The sequence below is a fragment of the Crotalus tigris genome, unplaced genomic scaffold (assembly GCF_016545835.1).
Source record: "Crotalus tigris isolate CLP2741 ecotype Arizona unplaced genomic scaffold, ASM1654583v1 scf7180000017814.3102382, whole genome shotgun sequence".
Lineage (NCBI taxonomy): Eukaryota > Metazoa > Chordata > Lepidosauria > Squamata > Viperidae > Crotalus > Crotalus tigris.
The window spans coordinates 2,854,665-2,879,577 of record NW_024096652.1 but is presented as its reverse complement, the minus strand read 5'-3'; the positions used below and the strand labels follow the sequence as shown (position 1 = coordinate 2,879,577).

The following is a 24,913-nucleotide window of genomic DNA, read 5'->3' as shown; positions in this document are numbered from 1 at the left end:
GCTGCCTTAGTCACTGATCCCAACATGATTTAGATCACTGATTTGGCCTATATTGCAAGGATATTGTAAAAAACTATTCATACTTTACATGACACAGGCTCCACCATAAAAATAAATAAATGGTAATTAATCATTACCCGCTACATAGCAGAAGAGACAACAGAGCTATCCAGATGCTGCTGTTTTGCAATTGCAGGCATTCTTGGATGATCTGGCAGCTGTCAAAACATTTCACCCCCACCCATCCCCAACGTAGCTAGTAAATAAAAGCAGGATATAATGTTAACATCTAACACTCTCCATTAACTGGAATGGTGGATTACTCCTATGCATCTTAGTTTCTTAGTTACATTGTGGTTCTATACTTCTATAACACATTCTTTCTTATGGCTAATCCAGTGTTATCTTCCAATTCTTGAGCTAGTAGCAAATGAAGTGACATAAAATTAGCTATTACCATGAGTTATCCCTCCTCTGCCACAGGCACAATGTTGGAAATGGTGCTTATTAATGTTGTATGCAGGTCATCAGATGTCACCAGCCACTTGGAATGCATTTACCAATCACTCTTTTAAATGTGGAATGGGGGCTAGAGAAGAAAGCAAGTTTTGACAGGTGGCTAGATCAACAACAACAGTAACAATAACAAATCCTCACTCTAATTTTGTGCAAGTGTTTTATGTTAAAAAAAAGCAGGGCTACCAGATGTTAACTGGATTCCTTCTGGGTATGAGTTTAATGCTATTCCAGAAGTTCACAGGGACTGGAGACGCTGGGGAACATATTAACACTAGATTAAACTAGGCAGTAGGTATAGGGATGATCCCACCCCCAGGGGCCCTTTGTTGTTGCAACAGTGGAGAACCTATAATGTTATCTAGCCTGGTAACAAAATGTCTGCAGGAAGAGAAGAATCCAATCTGACTTTGCTACCAACCAATTGGTTCCTGAAGTAAAACAGATTGTATCTACAGCAAAGCTGTCTTGGGATAAGAAAAAACACATTACTTCAATAGCAGTACAGTAAGGATGGCTTAAGGTTGCTTCCCACATGGGTTGGAGAGCCAGATAATGCCACATCATGAGGAAACAGCAGGAAAAGTGTGGTTACCAGGATATGTTTGTGCTACAGTGAGAGGTAAGTGAGGAAAACCTCACTGATTGCTACTTTTATTATCATCTATGCTGCAAGCCCTACTTGCAACAGTTATGACTTCTGTTTGCCAAATCTGTATTTTCCTGTGACACAATGTTTTAGTCTGCACAACTTAGATATTCTTGAGAACTATATAAGATTATTTTATAGTTGAATATTATTGCCTGGTTTCCATCTTCCAAATTGGAATATTTTAATTCTTGCATCAATTTTGATATCTGCGTAAACTAAGACCACATCTGACCTCTCTACAGCCTGCAGATCTGGGATGGAGATCATAATCCTAAACTTCCGTGAACAACAACATATCACAAAATTAAGCCAACCCAGCAAGCTCCCTACCAAGTAGAGAACATATACAGTGCCACTGTTGCTGCTTGGGGAAAGAAAAGAATACACTTCAAGGAAATAAACCAATGGGCCACAACTAAGGACCTTCTGTTATCCCAGAACAGCTAATTATTGTTTGGCTGGGGTTGCTAATAGCTGTTGATGTAACTTGCTGATATTGGATCTCTTTGAGAAAACAAGGATACTAATGATGTGGTAATGAGCGGGGAATTTTCAAAACGTCCTAGAAACAGAATATCTAGCCTTATAAATATTTATGAAAAGCCAGTTTCCATCCACATATAAATGAAAACCGATACATGCACATTCTCTGGTTAGACATCTTCTACACAATGGAGAGCTATCACCCTAGAATTCCTACAGCTATTTTATGGGAGCAACTCAGGAGTTCACAGTAGCCATGACAATTGGGAACCTATCCCATTTGATCCCAGATTACAAGCTCAATTTGATATTTTATTCTGTCCAGGAAGATATTCTGTGGGTGGGGCATCTCTGGTTTCCACAGTATAGTAGATGGATCACCATCCAGTTAAAGTTGCATTAATAGCTGTCTCTCATCTTTGAAGAAGAATTAGGACAGCCCAACCTAAAAGCCTTTAAAGGATTCAGTTGGATTACATGACATCTGGGAAGAATTTGGAGCTAATCCCAGTAGTTAGTTTGTTGATGTCCTGTTCATAACTAGAATACGAATTTACTATGATTATTGACCCAATTGCTCCTAAGTATTCTCTCCAATTTGCTTTAAAGTTGGTCCCATGATCCATCGATGAACCATGGGAACTGAAATAGCAAGGTAGATGACTACAGGGCAAATAGAGGAAGACACACATCTGATCCTTATAAAGCCCAATGGAAGGTTTATGCTTTGGCAATTCGTGTAGCAAAGCCTGTGTTTTTTTCTTCACATATTAGATCTGCAAAACTATACATGTTGGGGTTTTCAGGTTGTAAGGAGGCTGCTCCCCCTGACTGGCTTTTATTATAGAACTTTTAAAGGTTTAACACTTTTATTTGGAGAAGGGCAAAATCTTTCATATTTGTGCTAGTCTGATTTATTTAACATTCATTCATTCATTATCTGTAGCCATTCTTTGCAAAACGTGACTTGTAACTTTTATCCAGAAGTTAGAAATGCCTTAGCTAACATCCTAACAGCCTTTCTGAAGGAGAGCATAGATGCCTCCTTATTTAAAGAAGACAATCACTAGATATTTCCTTAATTACCTTACTTTCCTCTCTAAGTTAGTATAACACAAGATCACAGGTCATGATTTTGCTTGGGCCAAGATAAATCCTTAACATGTTCAGCTATAGACAAACTGAGCAATAGTGGTTAAGAGGGTGAACTAGAGCCAGGAAGACCTAGGATGAGTTGGGAGCAGTTGTTCTATCTCAGACCAATCTATTTTACAACATGATTGTTGCCTGTGTAAAATTAAAGAAAATTTCCAGGTATGTTGTCCTGAAGTGCTGGAGAAAATATAGGATATAAAGTTAACACTTAAAGCTGACTCTACAAGCATGTAGGAAAAGATCAGAATTAGGATTTTCCTTTAGATGATAAAAGAGTTTTTCTTCTTTAAAATTACTGATTAGACAACTTCATAGGGTTTTATGTATTTATTTTAGATCATCATGCTCATCTTTTGAAAAGAATTCCAGAATGATAGAAATTCAAATTTTATTTTAAATTAAAATCTAAAAATTTTAATACAATGCAGTAAATTGTAGACTTATACAGTATAAAGAAAAAAAGAGCTGAAAAAGTATAAAATACCTTTCTATATACAGTTAAATCTATCTTTTAATAAAGATGTTTCATATGCTTCATAACCAAAGGAAGTCTGTCTGCATATGGTATGTTGACTAAGACTGTAATAACTACTCTCCCACCTCATCCTGTTGCTTGTATCAGATTTGCCTTGCAGGCACTGAAAAACTATAAATGTAGACCTATAAATTTCTCTGCGAGAACAACTGTTGAAAAAGAGTTGGGAGACAAGATTAGGTGGAAGGATAATGGATTATGGTTATCTTTCATATACTACCTTAACCCAAACTGAAATATATAGACAACAGGATCCAAACCAACCACAAACTAGTTGACTATGTCTGAACCCAGCCTGTATGAACAATTTATGGTGTAGTGTGTTGTATAAATCAAGTGAACGATCTGAGTAAATTATTGTTCAATTAATCATGGGGAAAATGTTTATTTATTTATTTATTTATGAGACTTATATACCGCTTTAAGTGCAAGCACTCTCTAAGCGGTGTACACCAGTAAGCAATGTATATATATTTTACATTGCTCCCAACAATCTGGGTCCTCATTTTACCTACCTCGGAAGGATGGAAGGCTGAGTCAACCTCAGAGATTTGAACCGCTGACCTGCTGAACAGTCAGCTAAAGTGGCCTGCAGTACTGCACTCTAACTGCTGCACCACCTCTGCTACTTGGTGGTTTGGGTAAAATAGGAAGGTTATGTTATGCAAACAAAGCCAGAAGGTACTGGCATAAATCACAATGATGAGGACTTAAGTGTTGTAGTTAGAAATATAGTGGAGATCTCCACCGCCAACAAAGGATGCATGTCTCAAAACATCTGAATATCTGTACGAAGTCCATGATGTTTAAGAACTGGTGATACAGAGGAAAAAGAGAAGGACACCCCCCCCCCCCGCAGATGCTTCATATTTCTAGTGCAGAGTACAGGTAGTCCTCAACTTACAACAGTTCATTTAGTGACAATTCAAAGTTACGTCATTTAAAAAATGACTTATGACTGTTTTTCACAAGACCATTGCAGCAGCCCCATGGTCACATGATCAAAATTCAGACGCCTGGCAACTGACTCATATTGATGACAGTTGCAGTGTCCCGGGGTCACGTGATCATCTTTTGCGACTTTCTAACAAGCAAAGTCAGTGGGGAAGCCAGATTCACACTTAACCACCATGTTATGAATTTACCAACTTGCAGCAATTCCCTTAACAAGTGCGGTCACAAAACTCACTTCACAAACGTTTCACTGAAGCAAGAGAAATTTTGGGCTCAGTTGTGGTTGTAAGCTGAGGGCAACCCGTGCACCTGTAAAAATAAATATGCAGCGCTGCACACACGCCCCACAAGTTAAACCCAACATTAAAATAAAATAGAAAAAAAAAGGGATTTTAAGGACCAAAGAGGACAAACATTTCTAGCGTCCATGAATCCCCCGGAGGCACCTTTTTTTCTTTTTAGACATAGCTTGGCAACAGACCGGCCGCTTCTCTTGCGAAGACTTATCTCATAAAAGAGCCACTTGAGACTTTCCTGAGCCCTGGGGGCCCTCTTAGAAGAGGAGGCACGGCGGCGGCTCGGCTTCCCCGCGCCAGACACACAGCCTCGCTTACCTGTGCGCACACGTTCCGCACCGCGCCAAGGTGCTCTAGTGACACGACACGCCCCCGACCGCCTACCCCGTCCTCCTCCTCCTCCTCCTCCACAGTTAACCCCTGAATCCTTCAGCCCCCGGCGCAAAGAGGCAGCAGGAGATCCGCAAGCCCGGCCCAGCTCGCCCGGCCGGCCGTCCCCGCTTTCGCTTTTCCAATCAGGAGGGGAGAACGGGAGGCTGGGTGGGATTTCCTGCTGAGCGATCCCAGGCGAGGGAGGGAGAGAGTCGGAGGGGGAACGAGGAGAGAAAAAAAAAAAAAAGGCGGCAGAGGCGGAGGCGAACTCTTGGGCAGAGTTCCCAGGCGCCTCGCAAGCTGACCGGCCGAGCCACCTTCCGCGGGGGGCGACGCTGCCCTGAGGAAGCAGGAGAATGAGAGAGCGGACGCGGGGGGCGCGGGAGGCGCTGCGCCGGGCTGTCCTCCGCTTAAGTTCTCGGGTTCCGTAGACTTTGCGCGCGGACTCTTTGCGCCCTCTCGCTTCTCTTCCTTCCTTCCTCCCGGCCGCCCGCCTTCGCTCGCTCCCGGGTATAACTAGCCTTGGGCGCTCGGCAGGTCAGGGAGGCGAGCTAGCAGGAGAAGCCCTTGTTTTGCTCTCGGCGGGTGTCGTGGAAGGGCGAAGGCAGCTTTCCTTTCTCCTTGCCCGGAGGAGAGGCAGCGAAGAGGAGCCAGGGGAAGCCACCAGCCGGTGACGGGAACGCTCGCAACTTTGTGTGTGCTGGGAACGCGTCGAGCCCCCCCGATGCGGTGAGTTGTGGGAAAGGAAAACCCAAGCGCTCGAGCTGGAGGCTGGAGGGGGGGAAAAAGGGGAGAAATCAGCCCCAAGTCTTCAATGTTGTCGGCCAAGATTTGTTTCTCTTCCCATCCCCGCCCTCGGTGCCCCTTTATTCGCCTTATTTGGTCACTTTTGTGCAGCCGACTCTGGATTTAAAAACTCGGATTTTGCTTTTTCCGAAACCAGGCTCCGTCCTTCGGTTCTGGGTGTTCTAGGTGCTTGGTCTGATGGCTGCTTGTTTGGATTTTTTTTTTTTTAAAGACCAAACTTTTCAAAGAATTATATCCGCCAGGCTATATAATATCGCACTCTGATGCGCTATATAATGTGCACTGGTTGATAAATGCTTTTTATTCCGAATAATTCTCGGGTTTGATTTTTTTTCCCTCCTACAGTTCTGCTCCCTCTCCTCCTGCATCTCCTCTTCCCGGATACCTCATCCGCTTTCTTCTTCTTTTTTTTCTTTGCAGCCTCCTTTGACCCATCTAAATGTGCTGAACTACCACTATTATACCCAGCTCATTATCGATCATGTTGGTTGGGATTAGTCAGGTTTGCCCTGCAATATCCCTGGAGGGTTTAGGTTGGTGAAATTGTTTTTAAGGAAAAAAGAATTATAGTCTATTTCCAAAGCTTCACCTCTTTTCCTCTGACGTTGTAGCATGCCTGAAAAATGATACCACTGTTGTGATACAAAAGTTCCCCAAGTCCTACCAGGTAACCTTTGCTCTAGGCTTTGTTTTCCCGTAGAGGGAATGTTTGACTCTTGTCTTCCCCTCTCCAGAGTTGGTATTTTTAATAATTGTTGTTCAGCATCTTTAGCCTATTGCTTACTTAATTTGGCCCCCCATCCCCAACCAACTTTTACACTATGTTTGAGAAAGGAAAATTTCAGATATTTGATTGAGTTCAGCAGGTAGAGTCCTGGAGTGGTATATTACATTTTTTAAGCAAGTTGGGTGTTTATACATTCTGATGGGGTGTAAGTGAACCTGGCTACTGGCTGCAATGCCATGCCTAAGCCTGAAAAAGGTGCAAAAGTGTTCACCAAGTTTATCACTTTATTTCTCCTGGTGAAAACACTGGCTTGTAAATGAGCACCATTCTGCTTCATTTGTTGGTCTTTATGTACAACAGCAAAGTTCCTAAGACTGCTTTAATACAGGGGATCTCAGACTGAGTAATATGTTTTGTACAAAAATTAACAAAATTAACAATTATTTTATTGTGCTTTGATTATAAGAGGCCAGGGATGAGAACCAGAGGTACAAATACTATTTTAAATCTAAAATCTACAGAAAATTCAATAATCAGTTGAGGAGAAAGCGCTCAGCCAAAAAAGAAAAAAGGACTCTGCCAATGAAAAAAAAAATCCCTTTGGGGTCTATTAGTAACTCTTACTTGACTTCTAGAATGAAATGTGCCAGAGCTCATCCTTTGCAGCCTATGGGCCTGGAAATGGGTAGAAGAGGCTGGCCTGAATTGCTTAGCAGAGGAATGTGTTCTATCCATGCATCCTGGAGCTTTTTGCTGTTATGTTACTTATAGGAGGACTGATTACCAAAACCAATTCTGGTTTTTGAGTAGTAACTCATTACTTTATTTTAAGATGCACAACCATCTTTTTGTTATGTTATAATAAATATAACATCAATGCTTTATTTGAAGTGTAATTATGACTTATGGTTGTAGAACTTGAGTAAATATGATCCTGTTCATAGTCTCTGGCAAAAAAAAAGTTATCTCTGGGGATATTTTTTTCAGATCACATCTCGTATTTCTGCTGAAATGGGCTCCATAAGGTTGAATTTGTATCCTAGTGATTGTGTATGCAAATGCTTGCCATCTTGAATTGTCATTAGTTATAAATTGTAGTTTGTCCAAGGACATCCTTGTAATCACATTGTTCCTGTAAATCCACCTTATCCATTATCTTCCTTTTTCTCTACTTCCTTCAACCTTGCCAAGCATGACAATGTTCTCCAATGCCTCTTCCGTTCACAGGACTTCCCAAATTATTTGAGCTTCCTCATAAATCTAATTATGGTAGTTAAAATTGATTGGAGAAGAGAGATAAAGCTCAGTATATGGATTTTTTTTTTAACAAGCAAGGTACCAACTAGAAGTTATTGCTAGAGGTCCAGATTACTAAATTGTAATAATGGGATCTCAATAGTGAAAGAACAAGAGTGATCTATTATGCTCAACAGAGTCATTCTAGACACGTTCTTTGAACAGAGCTTTAATATTTCCTGCATATTATGGTTTTTTACATGTTCTAAGTTGACTTTTTAAAGCAAATGAATAAGATGGTATGTTGCTGTAAAATATTTATCTGTATGGCAACACGGTAACCCCAGTCTGAATCCCATCCAATGTCCTGTCCTGTGTGTGTTGATATTGTATTTTTAAATAAGATTCTGAAAGGCCTAATCCACTTTGTATTAATGGTCTGCAGTCACAGCTGCTGTAGGAGATAAATATAAATATGAGTCTGTTACAGCCAATAGCTATTCCCAAACAACATTTTGTCAAGCCAACCAGTTCCAAGATTCTCCACTAATGATGCTTCAAGCTAGGTCAGCCCAGTTACCTTATTCACAACTTACTTAAAATTTATACTCTATGGAAATTCTCAACTGCTTAAGGTTTTATTGCTTTTATCTTGATCCTGCTTACATTTACATCCAACCCTTAGACCACTTGCTGGTTACTTGTTAATACTGATATGAAGGGTTTATAATTTTTGCAATCATAGGAACTTTCGTTTTACTGAGCCTGCTAAAGGTAATTCTGGGTGGAAACACTGCAGAATTTCTGGCACATGATCTGTTATCCGTTATCCATTATTTTCAGTTGGAGTTAATAGTCAATGAACTTGGCCATTTTTGTCTACAAAGCACTTTGAGTCCATGCAAGGCCATTATAGTCACAGAGAGCTCTGCGAGTTAAAACTCCCAAGCTCCAGTTTCTGAGAATTTCGGTCCCGATCCTGGATCTTTTATAATTTACCCATTTTTAAGCCTCCTCCTTCATTCCTAGAACACTGTACAGGTTTTCCTTGCATAATTACTGTATGCCATTGATAGTTTCTGTCTGAGTATTTGCTTTCTTTTTCCTTCTTACATTTACTATTGTGTTTGTTTGTTTTATTTATTTACTAGATGTATGTTGCTATTGTTATACTAGATTTATAGATCAATAATATTGATCTACAAACCCATTAAATAATATGTTGTATAGTTCTAGTTATGTATCCTGCCTCCCACTTACTTCCCATACCTATAGCATCTATTGCTGTTACTGTGGAGTCAAAATGGTCCTCAATGTCTTGTCCAACCCGCTTACCAAAAATGAAAAGGATCTCTCTAACATTAGAAGCAAAGTTGGACTTATTATGTCATGCCATAGTAGGTGAGGAATCGTCAGGCCCAAGAGGAGCTGTTAACCAGGATGAATCCACTGTGTGCAATAAAATGTAGAATGCTAACAAAATTCATAGTCCTCTGAAGTCCTCTGCTATGATAATCATGTACGTTAGAAATCCAATTCTCCCTGTACATAGAATATGAGACAAGGAAGAAAACATGTTTTGATAATGTAGTAGGCTCTAAAAATGTACGGGCACAAGTCAATGTATTTGGGTTACAAAAATTGACATATCCTGCAAACCCCCCCCCTTTTTTTCCATGTCTCACTTTATGTGAATTTATTTTATGTGAGATTTTCAGGGAACCTGTGCTTGTTTGGAAAGATAGCAATGCAGGTGATAAAGTAGCTACCAATATAGAGCCAGATCTTGTTTCATCTGGATGAGCAATTCATTTGTCATCTTGATCATAGCTGAGTGGTTGCTGTGGAGATGGGCAATACTAACACCAGATAAAGAACCTAGCTCATATAATAAAGCATCAGGTGATTTTGTCTTGAGAGTCAGTAAATGATGCATGAGGTCTTTGGAGTATTTAAGATTTCAAGAAGGAACACTAAAATATCCAAGGTGTAAGCCAGCAACACATTCTTATGAGATATGGTCATATTTTTCTCACACGAAAGGGAGCTTGATCTACCTCTTGAAATCAGTTAAACCCAAGGCTGATTTTTATAAATAGCCTAGTTAATTCCAGACAGAAATTTTCTAATCTGTACATTGTTAGTCTGATTTCCAACAGTAAAGATAATACAAGTTCACCCTACTGTGTGTGGTGTTTTTGTGGCAGGGAAAGTTTGTTGTAGCATCTTTAAAATTAATTTGTAATTTTTGTTTTCTGTTTCTCACATGATTTTTGTAGCTCAGTGCACCTTCTCTCTTAATTAACTGTACACACAGGCAAGTCTCCACATTAATTTGGGAATGTGCCTTATGATGGCAGGGGTGGACTGCTGGGCAATTTCTACATTGCATTAAGACTCAAGATCGTCTCGCTCCTCTGAGTTTAACAAACTCCTCTGTCATCTTAAATATTCTATATTTCGGTTGTGGGACAAGTGAAAGTTTGTTCAAGCAGTAATCCTCAAGCCAATCAACTGGTTCCAAGTTTAAAACCTAGTCTGAATCACATGTTTGTATAAATTGTTCCTCAGTTCTTCAATTCTCTTTTCTGTCCTTTCCTTTCCTGAATCAAGGGTGCTTCAATGCAAAAAATATTGTGCGGGTAACCCATCTAAACTTATTAATGGATGGGTGTGGGTGCAAAAAAAAATATGATGAAGCATTGGTAGGCAAACACAAGGGTGTTACAAAAGGAAGATGATATCTTCCGGATCCCCATACAATTCAATATTTTTGCAATGATGACATTATGGTGTAGGAGAGCCCTGGTCCCAATAGGGAAGAAGAATGATCCCACTGGAACATTCAGATTATTCTGTTGCATCTGAACCAGATCTGAAAGGTCAAATGTCATGTCAATAAACTCTGTTCTTCTTTCCCCAGCTTGCTACTTTTCAAATAGGTTAGATTCCAATGTCCTTGACACTTGTGGATTATGGGAATTCCCCTATGGACACCCTAATGCTGGTCTAAGAGTCTGTGGGGTTGTTGTTGTTTTTTTGTTTCAGATGTGAAGAATCTCTTAGGGCAAATTGTAAAGATGCTGTTTTATCACTTCAGTACTGGCAGATGAGGCAAGATGTTGGTCTTAGATTTATCTAGCTTATAAGGGAGCCAAGTTCAGAGCAAAGATTGTAAAGAACTCATCAGTTCATTTGAACTTTGGAGGAAGTCTGAGGTAATGGAAAGAGGAGCATCTTAATTTTCTAATACTAGAAAAGATGTGTATTGTTGAATTATTGCAGGGCCTTTCCCCACTTCTCATAAAGTCTATGCTTGTCTGTTTGTTTCTCCCAGAGGACAGTCCCAAAGGTGCTTTTTCAAAAGGCAACTGGACTTTGTTTTTCCTTGAAGACACTTCACTCCTCAGCCAAGAAGCTTCTTCAGTTCTGACTTCTGTCTTCAAGGAAAAACAAAATCCAGTTGCCCTTTTGAAAAAGCACCTTTAGGACAACCATGACCTAGAATAGATGACTGAGAATCTCCATAGACACTCCCAGAGAAAGGAGAAATGGTCTTGTAAAGGGGCAAAGGAAGCAGGTTATACAGTAAGTACACAGGAGCCTCAGATAGTGATTTGATGGAAAGTTTCAATCAGAAGTCTGGGTTAAAAACCCTAAGTATATCGTCTTGCTTTTGTTTTTCCCTTTTTCCTTTTCTTGACTTTAAAAAAAATTAAAAGAATATAACAGATACCTAGTATAGATTTAAAATATCAGGTACTGCTAGAGAAATATGAGCAGGTATGCAACAAATTTGAAATACTACAAAACTAATATATTCAGATACATCTTTAAAAGCTAATACTACGAAATGTTTTATATCCGTTTGCTAGTCAAATTCTAAGTGCCCCTGCTAAGTTTTATCCTTAACAAAGTGCTTGTTCAGTTTCTGCTGATGTGATTCCTAGACCCTGGCTATCTGGCTGCCAGCTGCTATCTTCCCATTCAGAAAATTTTCAAAACAGATGCAGACAAAATTTAGCCAATGCATTAATAGTCAGGAATATTGTAGAGCAGTGATGGCGAACCTTTTAGAGACCGAGTGCCCACTGCAAACCAAAACCCACTTATATATCGCCAGGTGCTGGGTAGGTGTGGCCTATTGGGGGTGTGTGGCCGATTGGGTGTCACCCATTGGGTGGGCGTCACCCATTGGGTGGGCATAGCTGCAGTGGTAATGGCAGACTGGATGGGAATTAAAAAGTTCAATCAATCAATTCCAACTTTGCCTAGATCTTTTTTTTCCCGCGCGAAGTTAAAATTGATTGAACTTTTTTTTTTTTTTGCACACGGCGGCAGAGGCCTAAAGCGAAAAGGTTTTATAAAACTCAGCTGAAGGCCTAGGACTGGGGTGACAGCGTGCGTGCCCACAGAGAGGGCTCTGAGTGCCACCTCTGGCACCCGTGCCATAGGTTCACCACCACTGTTGTAGAGGGTCCTGCATTCCTACAATAGCTATTATGTTTTCTGCTAGAAATCCAGCTTCTGTGCTTCCTTATGCTTCAGTATTGCTCTGTTCCCATACTGTTGATGCTTTGGGGTGAGAAAGGGATTTCAAGAGCACTACCATGCCTTGCTTCAAATGTTCGTTCCAAAGAAGCCGAGCGAAAGAGGCTAAACTCTGAAAATGGTGAGAATCTGTCCTTTCTTAAAACATTACCATGTTGCCATGCGGAAAAAGGGCACCCCTCAAAACACAAATGAGTAGAATTCACAGTAAAAGTACGTTTGGACTGAGCATTCTCAGAATATTTTAAAGTCCTTACTGATGCTTTACTATGCAGGAAGCTTTTGAAGCTTATGGGGAATTAAAAGAAAGGGCAAAGGCAGAATAAAGTTTTTGAAGTTCTGAATGTATTGGTGAAAAGGCTCATCTTCTAACTCCAGCCACCCAGTGGTCCCCTCTGATGAAAAGAAGGAGCGGCAAGGCCAGTGGATTGGAGCTCATGAGTGAACAAGCAGAGGCTCATGTTTGTATCCCACCCTGCCAATTATTAGGCAGCAGTGTTTTTTTTTTCTTCACATTTTGGATGTTTTCAATGACCGAATTTGCACAATACACTAGCCAAAGCTGGGGGGCAGGGAGTATGACAGGGTTTTGGGGGCGGGAGATGGTGTGCACACAGGCAGCACACAGGGTTTTTTCTCCTTGCTTTATATTGCAACAGTCACATATACAACAAAACTTTTTTTCTCCTTTAAATACCTAAGGGGTGCCTATTATTCAAGCAAAATTGGCTGCAAAGGATTGTTTTCCTTTCACATTCTAATTTGTCAATTACCTTCAGATTTACCTTTCCTGGGATTATTAGAGTTCTTACCTCTTGTTCAGTTCTCAGACCAACCACTGCTAATCTGCAGCAGGCTGGGTTTGACCTTGGTTGTTTCCAAAACAATTGAGTGTGGGAAAGTAGATTTTCCCACCTCTCTATGTTCCTATGCTTCCTCTTGTAGGTGGCTCACTGAGCAATTGGTGCTGCCACTTTAAACCTATAACAAGGTTGTCTCCCCCACCCTTCTTTGTTGTCCTTAGGCCTTGTTTCCTTCCTTGTAGGTGGTATTTGCCACCACCAGGCTGCAGGGGTGTCAAACTGCCGGCCCATGGGCCGGACGCGCCATCCCAAAACCGGGCCCACCCCATTGCCGGCAATGGAAAAAAAGCTCCGATACGTCGCGTGACATCACATGACGTCGCGAGTTTGACATGCCTGCTCTAGAGGCTGGTGCTGGCTTTGTTTATTGCTAGGGCGACTTCTAGTTTCTGCTCAAACTTTGTGGTCATTGGCAAGGCAGGTAGCTTGGCTCTGCTCTAGATGGACTGCTGGGCATATTTGTACACAACTTGCATTTGAGCTGCCTAGCTTATGGGCCAGATTGGTTTGCCATTGGTGGTGGTATGTGCTATCTTTCTACTGATACTTTTGGCAGGGCTTAAAGTAGCCCCCTGAGTGAGCTTCTCTGTTGTCCCCAACTAGGAATTTCTCTTATTGTCCTGACTAGGTTTAGGCTGGTTGGGATTGATGTTATTTTGGTGGCCCAGATGGTGGTCCCAGTCAGCTTCTTTTTCTCCCTGACTGGGTCTGCAGATAATTGGCTGCCCTAACTGCAGTGAAAGGACCACCCAGTTGCGGTCTTCCTCTCTTTTTGGTGAGGGAAGAAGGAGCCCCATTCACCTGGATCACACTTCAGCTCCCTACTGCCCTGGCAATATCTCTCATTGCTACTAACACATGCTCCAGCTGCTGATCCTGCTGGCCAAACTTTCCAACACTCTTCTAGATGTTTTCCAAGCCTAAAAACCTGAATACCTCCAGTCTGCTAACTGAAGAGAAAATACTCCCAATTAAAAATTCTCATGAACATCCAATCCACATTTTTGCGCTGGCCAATCTGCCAGCCACCAAGCCGCCTAGTTTGTTGCCAACTTCCATTGACTGATCCGCCAGCTGAATTTATCAGATCTGCTGATTTTCCTCCTGAATACTCCAGTGTTGGCCAATCTATCAACCAAATTCTTTTTCCCATTGCAATTTGTCTATGTCACCAGCCTTCTGCCTTCTGGGTCTTTACCATTTTTCCTAGGTCTGGATCTCCCTACACAGTTTTTTCGGTGTCTTTGGAGCACCCACCAGCTCAAGAAGCAGAATTTTGGTAATCTTCCTCTGCCCACCACTGCTATGTCCAGCCAGCCAGCCTATTTGCCTGCCTTGCTTCAAAATGAGCTGATTTCCTCTTGACCCCACAAGCATGAACATAGGCATACAGTATATGCAGTACAAACCACCTCATTTGAGACAAAAGATCTTGGTGTTTGCAATCAGCTAGCCCTCCAGCATAGTGTGGGCATGAAGTTATTAGTCTCTTAAGTGAACCACGCCATACACGTGGCATCTGCTTGAATTATAGCTTACTCAAGAGAAAACAGTAATTATGTTTTATTAAACTGGGTTTAGAGTTAGCATGTTTCCTGAACCAAGCTAATGAATTAGCAAACAGGAGAATAACAACAACAACTTGTATACTGCAAGCTCTCAACAACTCTGGCTGACTCAAATAATAACTACGGGGAAGGAATAAGCTGAGGGAAGTTAGAAAAAGTCTTCTGAAGACCTTGTCCTGTTCAAAGTTGAAACACGTATAGTACAATAAATTATTATGAGGCCCATTTAGTCTATATCAAAGGTGCCTGGCAGGTAATACCTAAGATCTTATCTTGGGACAGGTGAACAAAAAATTATTTATAGAACCTGTTTTCAGTGTGAGTGTTCAACCACAGGAGGTGCATAACAATTGTGTAGTGAGTGTTTTTAAATATGCAGATTGCTTTCTTTTCTCTCCCAGGTACTATAGTAAATTCCTTGAGTTCCTGAAAACAAAAGAGGAAGGTGGAATTTACAAAGGGGTGTCAGTTCTACTTGCTTAATTTTTTTATAGGCAAAGCTATGCTTAATAGTAAGGGATTAATTTGGCAAATCTTTCATTTTCTGAACATCTTGCTGCTAGTAGTCCTATTCTGTGACCACTTTGAAACTCATTTTGCCTGTATCAGGCTTGGAATGATCACATCCTAGTTATATAGATGTAGATATGGGTATGTTGTTACATGTTGTTGCTTTTCTTGTATTTGTCTTGCACGGTCTGCTTGATTTTGCAGTGTGTTTGCTTAGTTTCTTACAGAAAAGCTATAATGCATGAAGCGACAAGAGGTTTTGTTTATCAGCCAGCTTTTTGCAGAGCCTGACACCGATTAGGACTGAGAGGGAATAACTGGCTCAAGGTCACCCAGAAGTTTTTGTGCTTCAGGGAGGACTAGACTCTGGCCTGAGCCTTCCTAGTCTAGCACTTTACCAAAAACTACATCACTCTATGTACATACAGTCCCCGGGTTAAGAATGAGTCTCATTCCTAACTCTCTGTGTAATTCAAATTAATATTTGTGTTGGAACTTGTACTTACAAATGAAGCGCCTAGTATTAAAAATGGCGGACAGCATTCTCCATTCAATGCTTTCAGGAACCACTGAAAACAGGCTGTATATTAACAATGTGTGGCTTCAGCAGTTCCTGAAAGCATTGCACACACTTCAGCGCTTTGTCGGCTCAAGGAAAGAGAACGCTGTCTGCCGTTTTTTAGTAATAGGCAATCCATTCATATCTAGGGATTGTCCTTGTCAGATGTTCTTACCTCGGGGACAACATGCATATATTTGAAATCCCAGGGTAATAGATATAGACGCTTCCCTTCAGAATTAACAAGATAGATTTATTACATTGAGATTCCTGCTGTAGGAATGAGTTCTGAGTCCTATCTATTTCTATCAAGTTTATTAGATGATGGAAAGAAGCTAGAGTACAAAGTGCTCGAGCAATGGCTCTGTGTGATTTACCATTTTATTAATAGCAAGTGTGTTAAAATATTTCATACACAAACATCAGTTCCTGCTTAACATCTGCATTGTATAGATTCTTATCATAAGTTAACTGAGCATCACTTAAGAATATTAAGTTCTGGAACCAAATGCAAGCTCCACTTAGTGCAACATTCTGACATAGCAAAGGGCAGCATTTAGCCAACTTTGTTAAGCTCAGAAAGTTAAGTGTGTGTATGTGGGGGGGGGGGAACCTTGGGTCTCCTGGGTGGGAGACCCAAGACTCTTGACAAAGCTGAGAAGTAGGGGAAAAAAAACTGAGACAGAAGGCAATGGCAAACATTTACATACTGTTGCCATGAAAACCACATGTGTTCACCAGGAATTTAGTTGATTCAAAGAAGTCTATACCTTTACTATTTCTAACAAAAGCTAGTCAGATGCTTCTAGGGATTCAGCATCCCTTCCCCCACCCTGCATAGTTTGCTTTTTGGTGTCTGTTATTTAGAGAGAGATTTCTCTGAACACAGAGGTTCCATTTAGGTTCAAGGCATTTGTTTATAAATTGTTTTTTATTTATTGTATCTTATCATCTGATGACTTAATACTTCCTGAAAGCTAAATAATAGTTTCTGCCAAAGGTTCTTCACTCCAATTGTAGCCTCCTAAAGTTAAATTTCTTTGTAAAGAGGCGGATGGAGGGTAGTGAAAAGCGTGAGCAGACTTTTTATCTGTCCTATATGTTATCCTTTTTGAACATAAGAACATAAGCAGTGTCCTGCCAGAGCAACCCCCTGGCCCAAGTCCAGCAGTCTGTTCGAAATGTTGTTTTTTCACATACTATATTTAGTCCAGACCATTGGTTGATTTTGGAATATTCAGTAGAGGAGGATGCTGGTGTGTTGAATGTTCAACCCCTCTAACTTAACCACTGTTTGCTTCAGAGCCTCCCTAATTATTCCTATTATTATCGCTTTATGTGCCACAAGCCCTTAACCCTCAGCTCCCTTTGAGACAGAAAAAGAAGAAGGTCCATTGTTGGTGACAACTGTGCCAAGCAGTAAACATATTTTCATAGTCATTTTACAGGATCTGAAGAAACCACAGCCACTGGAAATGCTTTGAGTAGAGTCTTTGTGAGAGCTTTCCTGTGGATTAAGGGAGCATCTGTTTTCTTCTGCCTAGAAGAGAAAAACAATGATTTCTCACCTATGTCTTGGTAATTTAAAAAAAAAAATCTTGCCTAGAAAAAGATCCTAGTTGGGATAGTGAAAGGACAGACCAGATTGTCAATCTGTTATGTAATTCCCCATTGCTATGTGTGTTTGGCGTGCCTCAGAAGATAATCCCTGCATTTTATAAATTTATAAACAGAACATTAACATTGTGTCTGGATGCCTTATTTGAAAGTATAAGCTATATATGCACAACAACAAGAATGCTGTTGGGCTACTACTGTTTGAGGAAGAGAGTCCATACCTTACTCTCACTTCTGTTTCAGCTCATGCCCAACAGGCTCCTAATTACTATGACCACTGTCTACTAACAGTGGAAGGGGTAATAAAACTATTGTAGTGCTGCAGCTTTTTTTTTTCAATGTAAACACAATTTTGGTCCTGCAATACTTGCTCCCCACGCTCCTATCTGAATGGATCGAGCTGAGCTAAAATTCTTTTTTATTTATGCAAGATAGGACAAGCCTTTGAGTAACCTTGAAGAAGATGGCATGAGGTCAAGAAATGAGGAATGGTTGCTGGTTGTCCTTCCTAAATCTTCTAATTTGAAAAAAGCCATTGCCATAAACAAGGACAACCTTTCCGAAGTTAAGATCCTCCATCAGTGGTCAACTGGTCTCATCATTGCCAGCCAGCACAGGAGTTGCCTTTGTGGGTAGGATAGTGGGAATTATAGTTCAAAAGTTCAGACAACACCAGATAAATGCAAGATTGGCAAATCTACACATCTGGGTTTTGATTTGTGTTTCAATAACATATGTGCTTCTAATTTTTCCTGTATAGTTACACAATCCTTCTAGGTTATGGTTTAGACAAATTAGATCATTTGATCAATAAACAAATATTAAGAATGGAACGGGAATCTACCCCCACCCTAAACACAAGAGAAGAGGGTCAGAAAAAGAGTAGCTGCTTGTTTATCGTGTCTCAAAGGTATTTTTCCCAAAGGCAACTGGACTGTTTTTCCCTTGAGGAAGAAGAAGAAAACATTTTGCTTCTAATCCAAGAAGCCTCATCAGTTCTGGCAGGATGGTAAACTAATGGAAGGATTAGTTCTGACGAGATTTTTGGGGGGGGGGGCGATTGAAAAGATCATATTTTTTTGCAGTCATCTGGTCTTAGCACTGTCCCTGAGAACTCTTGAGGCCACTTGAGGGTTTATCTGTGCCATCAGGGTCACCTGTATCAGAGGGCAAATGGAGGAGGAATCTTCTTGGAACTGTTGAAAGGACTGCATTGTAGACAGGAGATAGGTGGTGTCCTATCCCTTCCCCTCTGTTGAGAAGGAACTGCTCAGTGTTAACATAACTGACCTCTTTTACCTTCTTTCAAACCAGTGGTCCTTTCTATCTTGCTGTCTTTGAAAGAGTGACCTCTGTCTTTCAAATGCAGATGGACTGCTGAATCTTGTCATGATGGGTTTGCGCTCCTATGTTGTGTCATGCGTTTGTGAAGTGGTTGTTTTATTTTACCAATGTACAGATCTGCCCATGTCTCATTGCATTGTATTGTTAGGCAGTAGATTCAAACAAATGCACACTGGAGGGTTAAAGGCAGATTAATTCAGTACTGTTTGTTTAATATTTCAGAGATCAAATCCATAATCTTTATAGAGGACAGGGTAGAAAAAGAATTAAGACAACTCTAATGGTAATTCTCTAAGTACCTGAATAAATACAGTTAGCTGCTTTCTATTTTATTTGTATGATGACATCTACATTGCTTTTATCTTTATATGAATAACTCCAAGCAAAGTTCAATACTCAGTTGAAGCCTTTCCTTATTTTAAGGAATAAAGTGTTTGTAGGTAAGGAGGAAGGAATAATCCATCAGCTGTAAGAGAACTCACTCAAATCCAAAGGTACCTTTTAGGTATATTTTAGGCCTAAAAATATATATATGTAAAACTTCCCTGGTACCCCTTTATTTTTGTTGCAATAACTATTGGCTAAATATCATTTGTGGTGTCTTACGTTTCACATTTTCTAGGGTAGCTTTCTCAAAGTTAGGATCTTTCTTATGTTTTAAATCGGGGGTATTCAACCCCCAGATCATGGGCCACTACCGGCCTTGAACTATTTGGAAATGGGCCACGGAAGTGGCAGGCACACCCACATCCCTACTTGCACAAGCAGTGGGAAAACACATGCACACACGTTCCATTTGCATGAGCGGTGGGCGCATATGCCCATGACTTGTGCGAATGGAGCTGGGTGCTTGTGTCTGTCACTCCCATGGACTCTCTCCCTCCCCACCCCTTGCCCGTCTGCAAAGGCAGAAAAGTTGGGGAACTCTATTTTAAACAACAATTCTAAACATCACTTACTATTGGCTGTATATGGGGGGTGGGGGGGTCATACTTTATAGAATTATTAGTTTAAACTGGTAAGATCCATATTGAGAAAGGCTGTTCTAGCCTTTAATGTTTAATTCATAGCTTTTAATGTCAGGCCCAAAGGGACTTCCTTTTTTTCCAGATTTCGTATATCTCAGAGTTTGTGAGATAATAAGATATTGGGCAGGAGTGAGAAATAGCACTGTATATTCAATAAACAGGCATTAGAACAACATGCTAAGGCCATTTCTATTCTCTTGTTCATAAATTATAGATGTTACTCGCAATCTCTTTACAACATCCTTTAGTAAAGCCTGGCTTTGTTCATAAGCAAGTTTAAACCCAACAGAATGTTGTGCTTGTTTTTTTTATTAAAAGGTGCACTTTGTAAGAGGCAAATACAATAATATATTGTTCAGTACTGTCTCCAGTTACTGATGCTGTAAAGCAGCAATAGGAATGACATTTTGTCTTCCATTGCAAATAAATTGAAATGTAATTATTCTGATTGTTTGGCTTTCTGTCTTCTACCATTCCTCTCATCTTAACAATGGGGACAACTTCATTTGTCTCTTTGTTTTAAATTTGGAAGGAGAAAAAAGATCACAATTGGATTTTTGTGTGAAAAACCTGAAACAACAAATTGTGCCATCTGGGTGTGTATTCAAAGACAGAACTTAACTTTTCTTTAATTCTGAGCATACCTCTCACTATTGAACCGATGTACGAGTACATAAGTCCAATTGATGGATATTTGCTCTGTTTTGTTTTAAAAGGTCTTGTAGGCCATGAAATCTGTTTACCTATGACCTAACAATGCATATGGTTGCAATTATATCATTGATGAGATACTTAATAATATTACAGATAATTTCTGCAGAAATTTGAGACCCCTGATTTTAGCTTAGGTTAACAGAGAAAGCCCCTAGATCTCAAATCTTTGAGAGAAAATACCCATGAAATAGTTCTGGTAAACATTTTGAAAAGCACATGAAGATTAAGGGAAGGTTATAGTAATTGGGAAATCAGATTTCTCAGCCCAGCTGCTACTTCTTTCTTGCATCCTCTCCCCTTCATCTGTTGTGTACCTAGTGAAACATTCATTTCACGGAGAATATATTCTATCTCAGGGGTGTCAAACTTGCAATGTCATGTGATGTGTCGCGACATATCACGACTTTTTTCCCATTGCTGGCAATGGGGTGGGTGCGGTTTCACTATGATGCATCTGGCCTGCGGGCCGGCAGTTTGACACCCCAGTTCTATCTAGTATTGAATTGTACTTGAACTGAAAAAGCAAATTGCTTGTAATCCAGGATTTATATTAGCACAATACAGGTAGTCCTTGACTTGCAATCATTTCTTTAGCAACTGTTCAAAGTTACAACAGCACTGAAAAAAGTGACATATGATCAGTCCTCACACATATGACCGTCACAGCAGCCCCATGGTCACATGATCAAAATTCAGGTGCTTGGCATGTATTTAGGACAGTTGCAGCTTTCTGGAGTCATGTGTCCACCATTTGGCGCTCTTCCTAGCCAACCTCCGATAAGCAAAATCAATGAGGAAGCTGGATTCTCTTAATGACTTCATGACTTAACAGGATTAACTCTCTTAACAACCATAGCAAAAAAGATCATAAAATTGATGCAACTCACTTAACCAACTTGCTTAGCAATGGAAATGTTGGTCCTAATTGTGGTTATAAGTCGAGGACTACCTTTATTCCAGTGGTTCAGAAGTCTTTAAAAAAAAACTCATTCTGACTTTTATTTTCATAGGTATCTGAGGAACAACTCAGGCATTGACTGCAGAAGCTCTACATCTACAGACGTGGAGAAACAGAGGATTCCTACCACTTGAGACAAACCTCTACCTGCCTAGGAAGAACTGGAGATTTGGAGAGAATGCTCTTATTTAGCAAGAACAGCTAAATATAATACTCTTTCTGTTGCTACAACCTATTCGTTTTTCCTTTTTCCTTCCCAATTTCTTCCCACAACTGGGATCCAGTCATTAAGCACCAAATTATTTAATGCCCAGTGGTATTTATCATTACTACACTTTTTTTTTAATGTACTGTGAGAGTTCTAAAAATATTTTTGTTTCTTGGCCTTTTTACTCCTACCATTTTTGGGGACTTTCTCTTGAGTCGTTATCTCTCACACGGAGCATCTGGATGGCTTCATAAATTGGGAGCAGTGCCCTTGTTCATCATGGGGCGAGAACAGGAATTGATCCAGGCTGTGAAAAATGAGGATGTACCTGGTGTACAGAAATTGGTAGCAAAAATCAAAGTGTCCAAAAATAGTGAGTATCTCCTTACACCCTAACGTAATATTTTTCTTTCACTTGTAAAAGTAATTTTTTTTTTCATAAAGTAAATTAGCTGCAGTTCTGTGGCTTTTGGCAAACTGGCTATGGTTATACAGTATATAGAGACCAATAGTAAGAGATGACTCTGTTGTGATTCATAATGTATAAAATACTTCTTTTTATCAATCCAGAACTGTTAACAGTGTTGGAAATAGCAGCAAGATATAAGTTCTACCTAAGAAAACAATCTTCTCTTTGAGGACTATCTTATCTGGAATCTTTCTGATTGGAAAGATTGTCCAGTCCATGCCTGATTTAAAAGTAAAGAACCATAAGAAACGTTCTTAAGCTGCCCATCGTCACATAATAGCTGAAGAGAAGGGTTAGCAGGCACTGAAGTGATGTGAACATATTCTTCCTCACTGTTGTAAAATATATTAAGTTTGTATTTGAATTATGCTCTTATGCATAATTGAATTATGCAACATGTATTTTTTTTCTTCCTCTTGAATAGGCGTGTATCATTTACTTTTACCTTTATTGGAGACTTCCAGTTTTTCTTTCATGAATAGTAGCAAAGAGCTCATGGTGTTATTGTTAACTGTCTTCCTATTATGGATTTGATAGGGAAGGTGTGGATGCTGGGATTTAGGGTTCTTTTTGAATAATAACTGCATCATTTTATTTGGGAAACATATGTGAAATGTGAAATATGCAATATGTTAAAAGAAAACTAATTTTAACTTTTGCTTTTAATCAAAATAAATTACTTGGGAGTGTATGTTTTGGCCATCTGTTCAATATTGCGAAAATTCAGATGGCAAGAAGATTAAGTAGAAATAAAGCTTTTGTGTTAAAACATACTTAAAATATTGGGAAAAGGATATCAGCAGGTGACCAAGCTCTAGTCTTTATAAATAGATGGTTTTCTGCCTCAGATATAAGGGATTTGCATAAGATTTTAAAATGATCTGCCAAGAAAGGCAAACTTCAGGAAGCATCTCTGACACCTGCTTGGCTGAAGATGGAAGCAAATAAAGTATGAGTGATGGATTTATTCCAGTACAGGTAGTCCTTGGCATATAACCATAAGGGAACCTGCCCATTACAAGTTGCAAGTAGAGAACCATAAGAAAGGCTCTTAAGCTGCCCATGTTGTAAGTCATGATGGTCGTTAAGCAAGGCATTCATATGATCTTGCTGTTTAACAATCTCAATCCGTCTCTCCCCATTAAGATAATTAAGCAGAGCATGGTATGCCTCAGGCATGGGGGGGGAGGCCCTGGGAGGCCTAGCGCAGGTCCACACTGTAGCACCTTCCCAACTAACACATGACCTGACTTAGGCCTCTCCCATCCCCTAGGGCATCCTGTGCTCCACTTTCCACCCCATTGGATCCCCGCAGATCTTAAGCTTGCTTTCCTATCCTGTGGGGTTCCCGCAGGATAGGAAGCCTTAAGCCTGCTTTCCACTTCACCAGATCCCACCACCATCATGGCTCGGTCCACTGACCTTTTTCTTGGGAAGCAGCTGCATTGCCACACAGCCTTCCTACACAGAAGCTGTCGGGCACCATCCTGGAATTAGATGCCATTTGTGGTCACTCTGAAACAGCACCCACTTCCAGGATGGTGCTACGCAGCCTCCGTACTCTATAGGCAGGCCGAGGGGCAGATTAGCTGGCTTTCCTTCCCAAAGATGATTCTGTATAGCATGGAGGCTGCATGGTGCCATCTCGGAAGTGGGCCCCATTTTGGTGGGGCCACCTTCCAAAATAGTCCCTGCTTCCAGGACAGCACCATGTGACCTGTGTACTGTATAGGGAGTTCAAGGGCTGCATCAACTTGAAGGAGACATACAGAAAAGATAAGTGACTAAACCATGACAGGATGGAGAGGAGGGTTTTGGACTCAGCAGGGTAGGGAAGCATGCCCAAGGCTGTCAGGATCCAGCGGGCCAGGAGACAGAGGAAGATAGACAGTGGTTGTTTCAGTTTCTTTGTGGTTAGTTGTAAGGATGATCGGATTGCCCAGCACCCAAATTTTGTTCACGTGACCCTGGGGGGTGCCATAGTGGATGGAATTTCAGATAGGGGTTGTAAGTCCTTTTGTTCAGCGCTGTCATAATTTCGAACAGTCACTAAATGATCAATCCTAAATCAAGGACTCTATATATTTGTTTTGCAGTTCCACAAATGCCATTCTTACCAGGAACTACAACTCCTAGGATTCTCAACCAGCAAAATTGTTAGTGTTTACTGTGTGGATACCAACCATTTAATGAATTGCTGGGTGGAAGTGGATCCTGGGAGCTATAGCAGTTCTTCTGGAGAAAAAGAATAATGAGTATAGAGAAAAAATATTAGTTCTACATAGAAAGAATTAAAGCAGAAAAAGCAGTAGCTTCAAAGAAAAAGCTTGCTGACGCATGTCCTACATATTGGGACACTTCATCTCTCCTGGGATGGACACAAATAAATTTGGATTATACCTTCAATCCCCCATATCTAATTGCTGATAGCTAGGTTAGGCAGTCTTTTTTTCTGCTAAGGACCGCATTCCCACAAGATTAATATGGTGGGAGCTGCAATACTTGCTAGTGGTGAAAAGGATCACAATCAAATTTGAATGTGACCTGCATTTTTTTTCTCTGAGGCATTTTTTTTTTACTCTTTGGGTATTGAGAAAGAGCAATACCTGTTTTGAGAGATCAATTGTTTGTTTGCAAAGGACTCTTCAAATTAGGCTGAGGGTATATGAAACTAGGCCAAGACCCCTTTGAGTTGCAAGTGGCTGGTTCCTGATATATACAATGAAATCTCATTTTTAAAGAAATAATTTGGTAGGGAGGTTGGTTATTCCCAATTGATGCCATCAGTACA

General features: G+C 40.4%; 1 protein-coding gene and 1 long non-coding RNA gene across 5 annotated transcripts in view; both read left to right on the top strand.

Moving 5' to 3' along the window:
- The first annotated feature begins 412 nt into the window (after nucleotides 1-412).
- Nucleotides 413-2,427, top strand: LOC120307735. The gene is made up of 2 exons (XR_005556630.1): nucleotides 413-1,138; nucleotides 1,411-2,427. It is a non-coding gene; the product is annotated as an uncharacterized LOC120307735 (long non-coding RNA).
- A 2,596-nt stretch (nucleotides 2,428-5,023) lies between these two features.
- CASKIN2 (CASK interacting protein 2) overlaps nucleotides 5,024-24,913 on the top strand; it is a 119,459-nt gene continuing 99,569 nt past the window's right edge. For 2 of the 4 annotated variants that reach the window (XM_039342935.1, XM_039342934.1), the window contains exons 1-2: nucleotides 5,024-5,692; nucleotides 21,498-22,026. In XM_039342935.1, coding sequence (XP_039198869.1) covers nucleotides 21,933-22,026 — 94 coding nt within the window. In that variant the 5' untranslated portion in view covers nucleotides 5,024-5,692; nucleotides 21,498-21,932. The remainder of the gene's footprint in view (nucleotides 5,693-21,497; nucleotides 22,027-24,913) is intronic. The other 2 variants (XM_039342937.1, XM_039342936.1) reach the window with 1 other exon arrangement.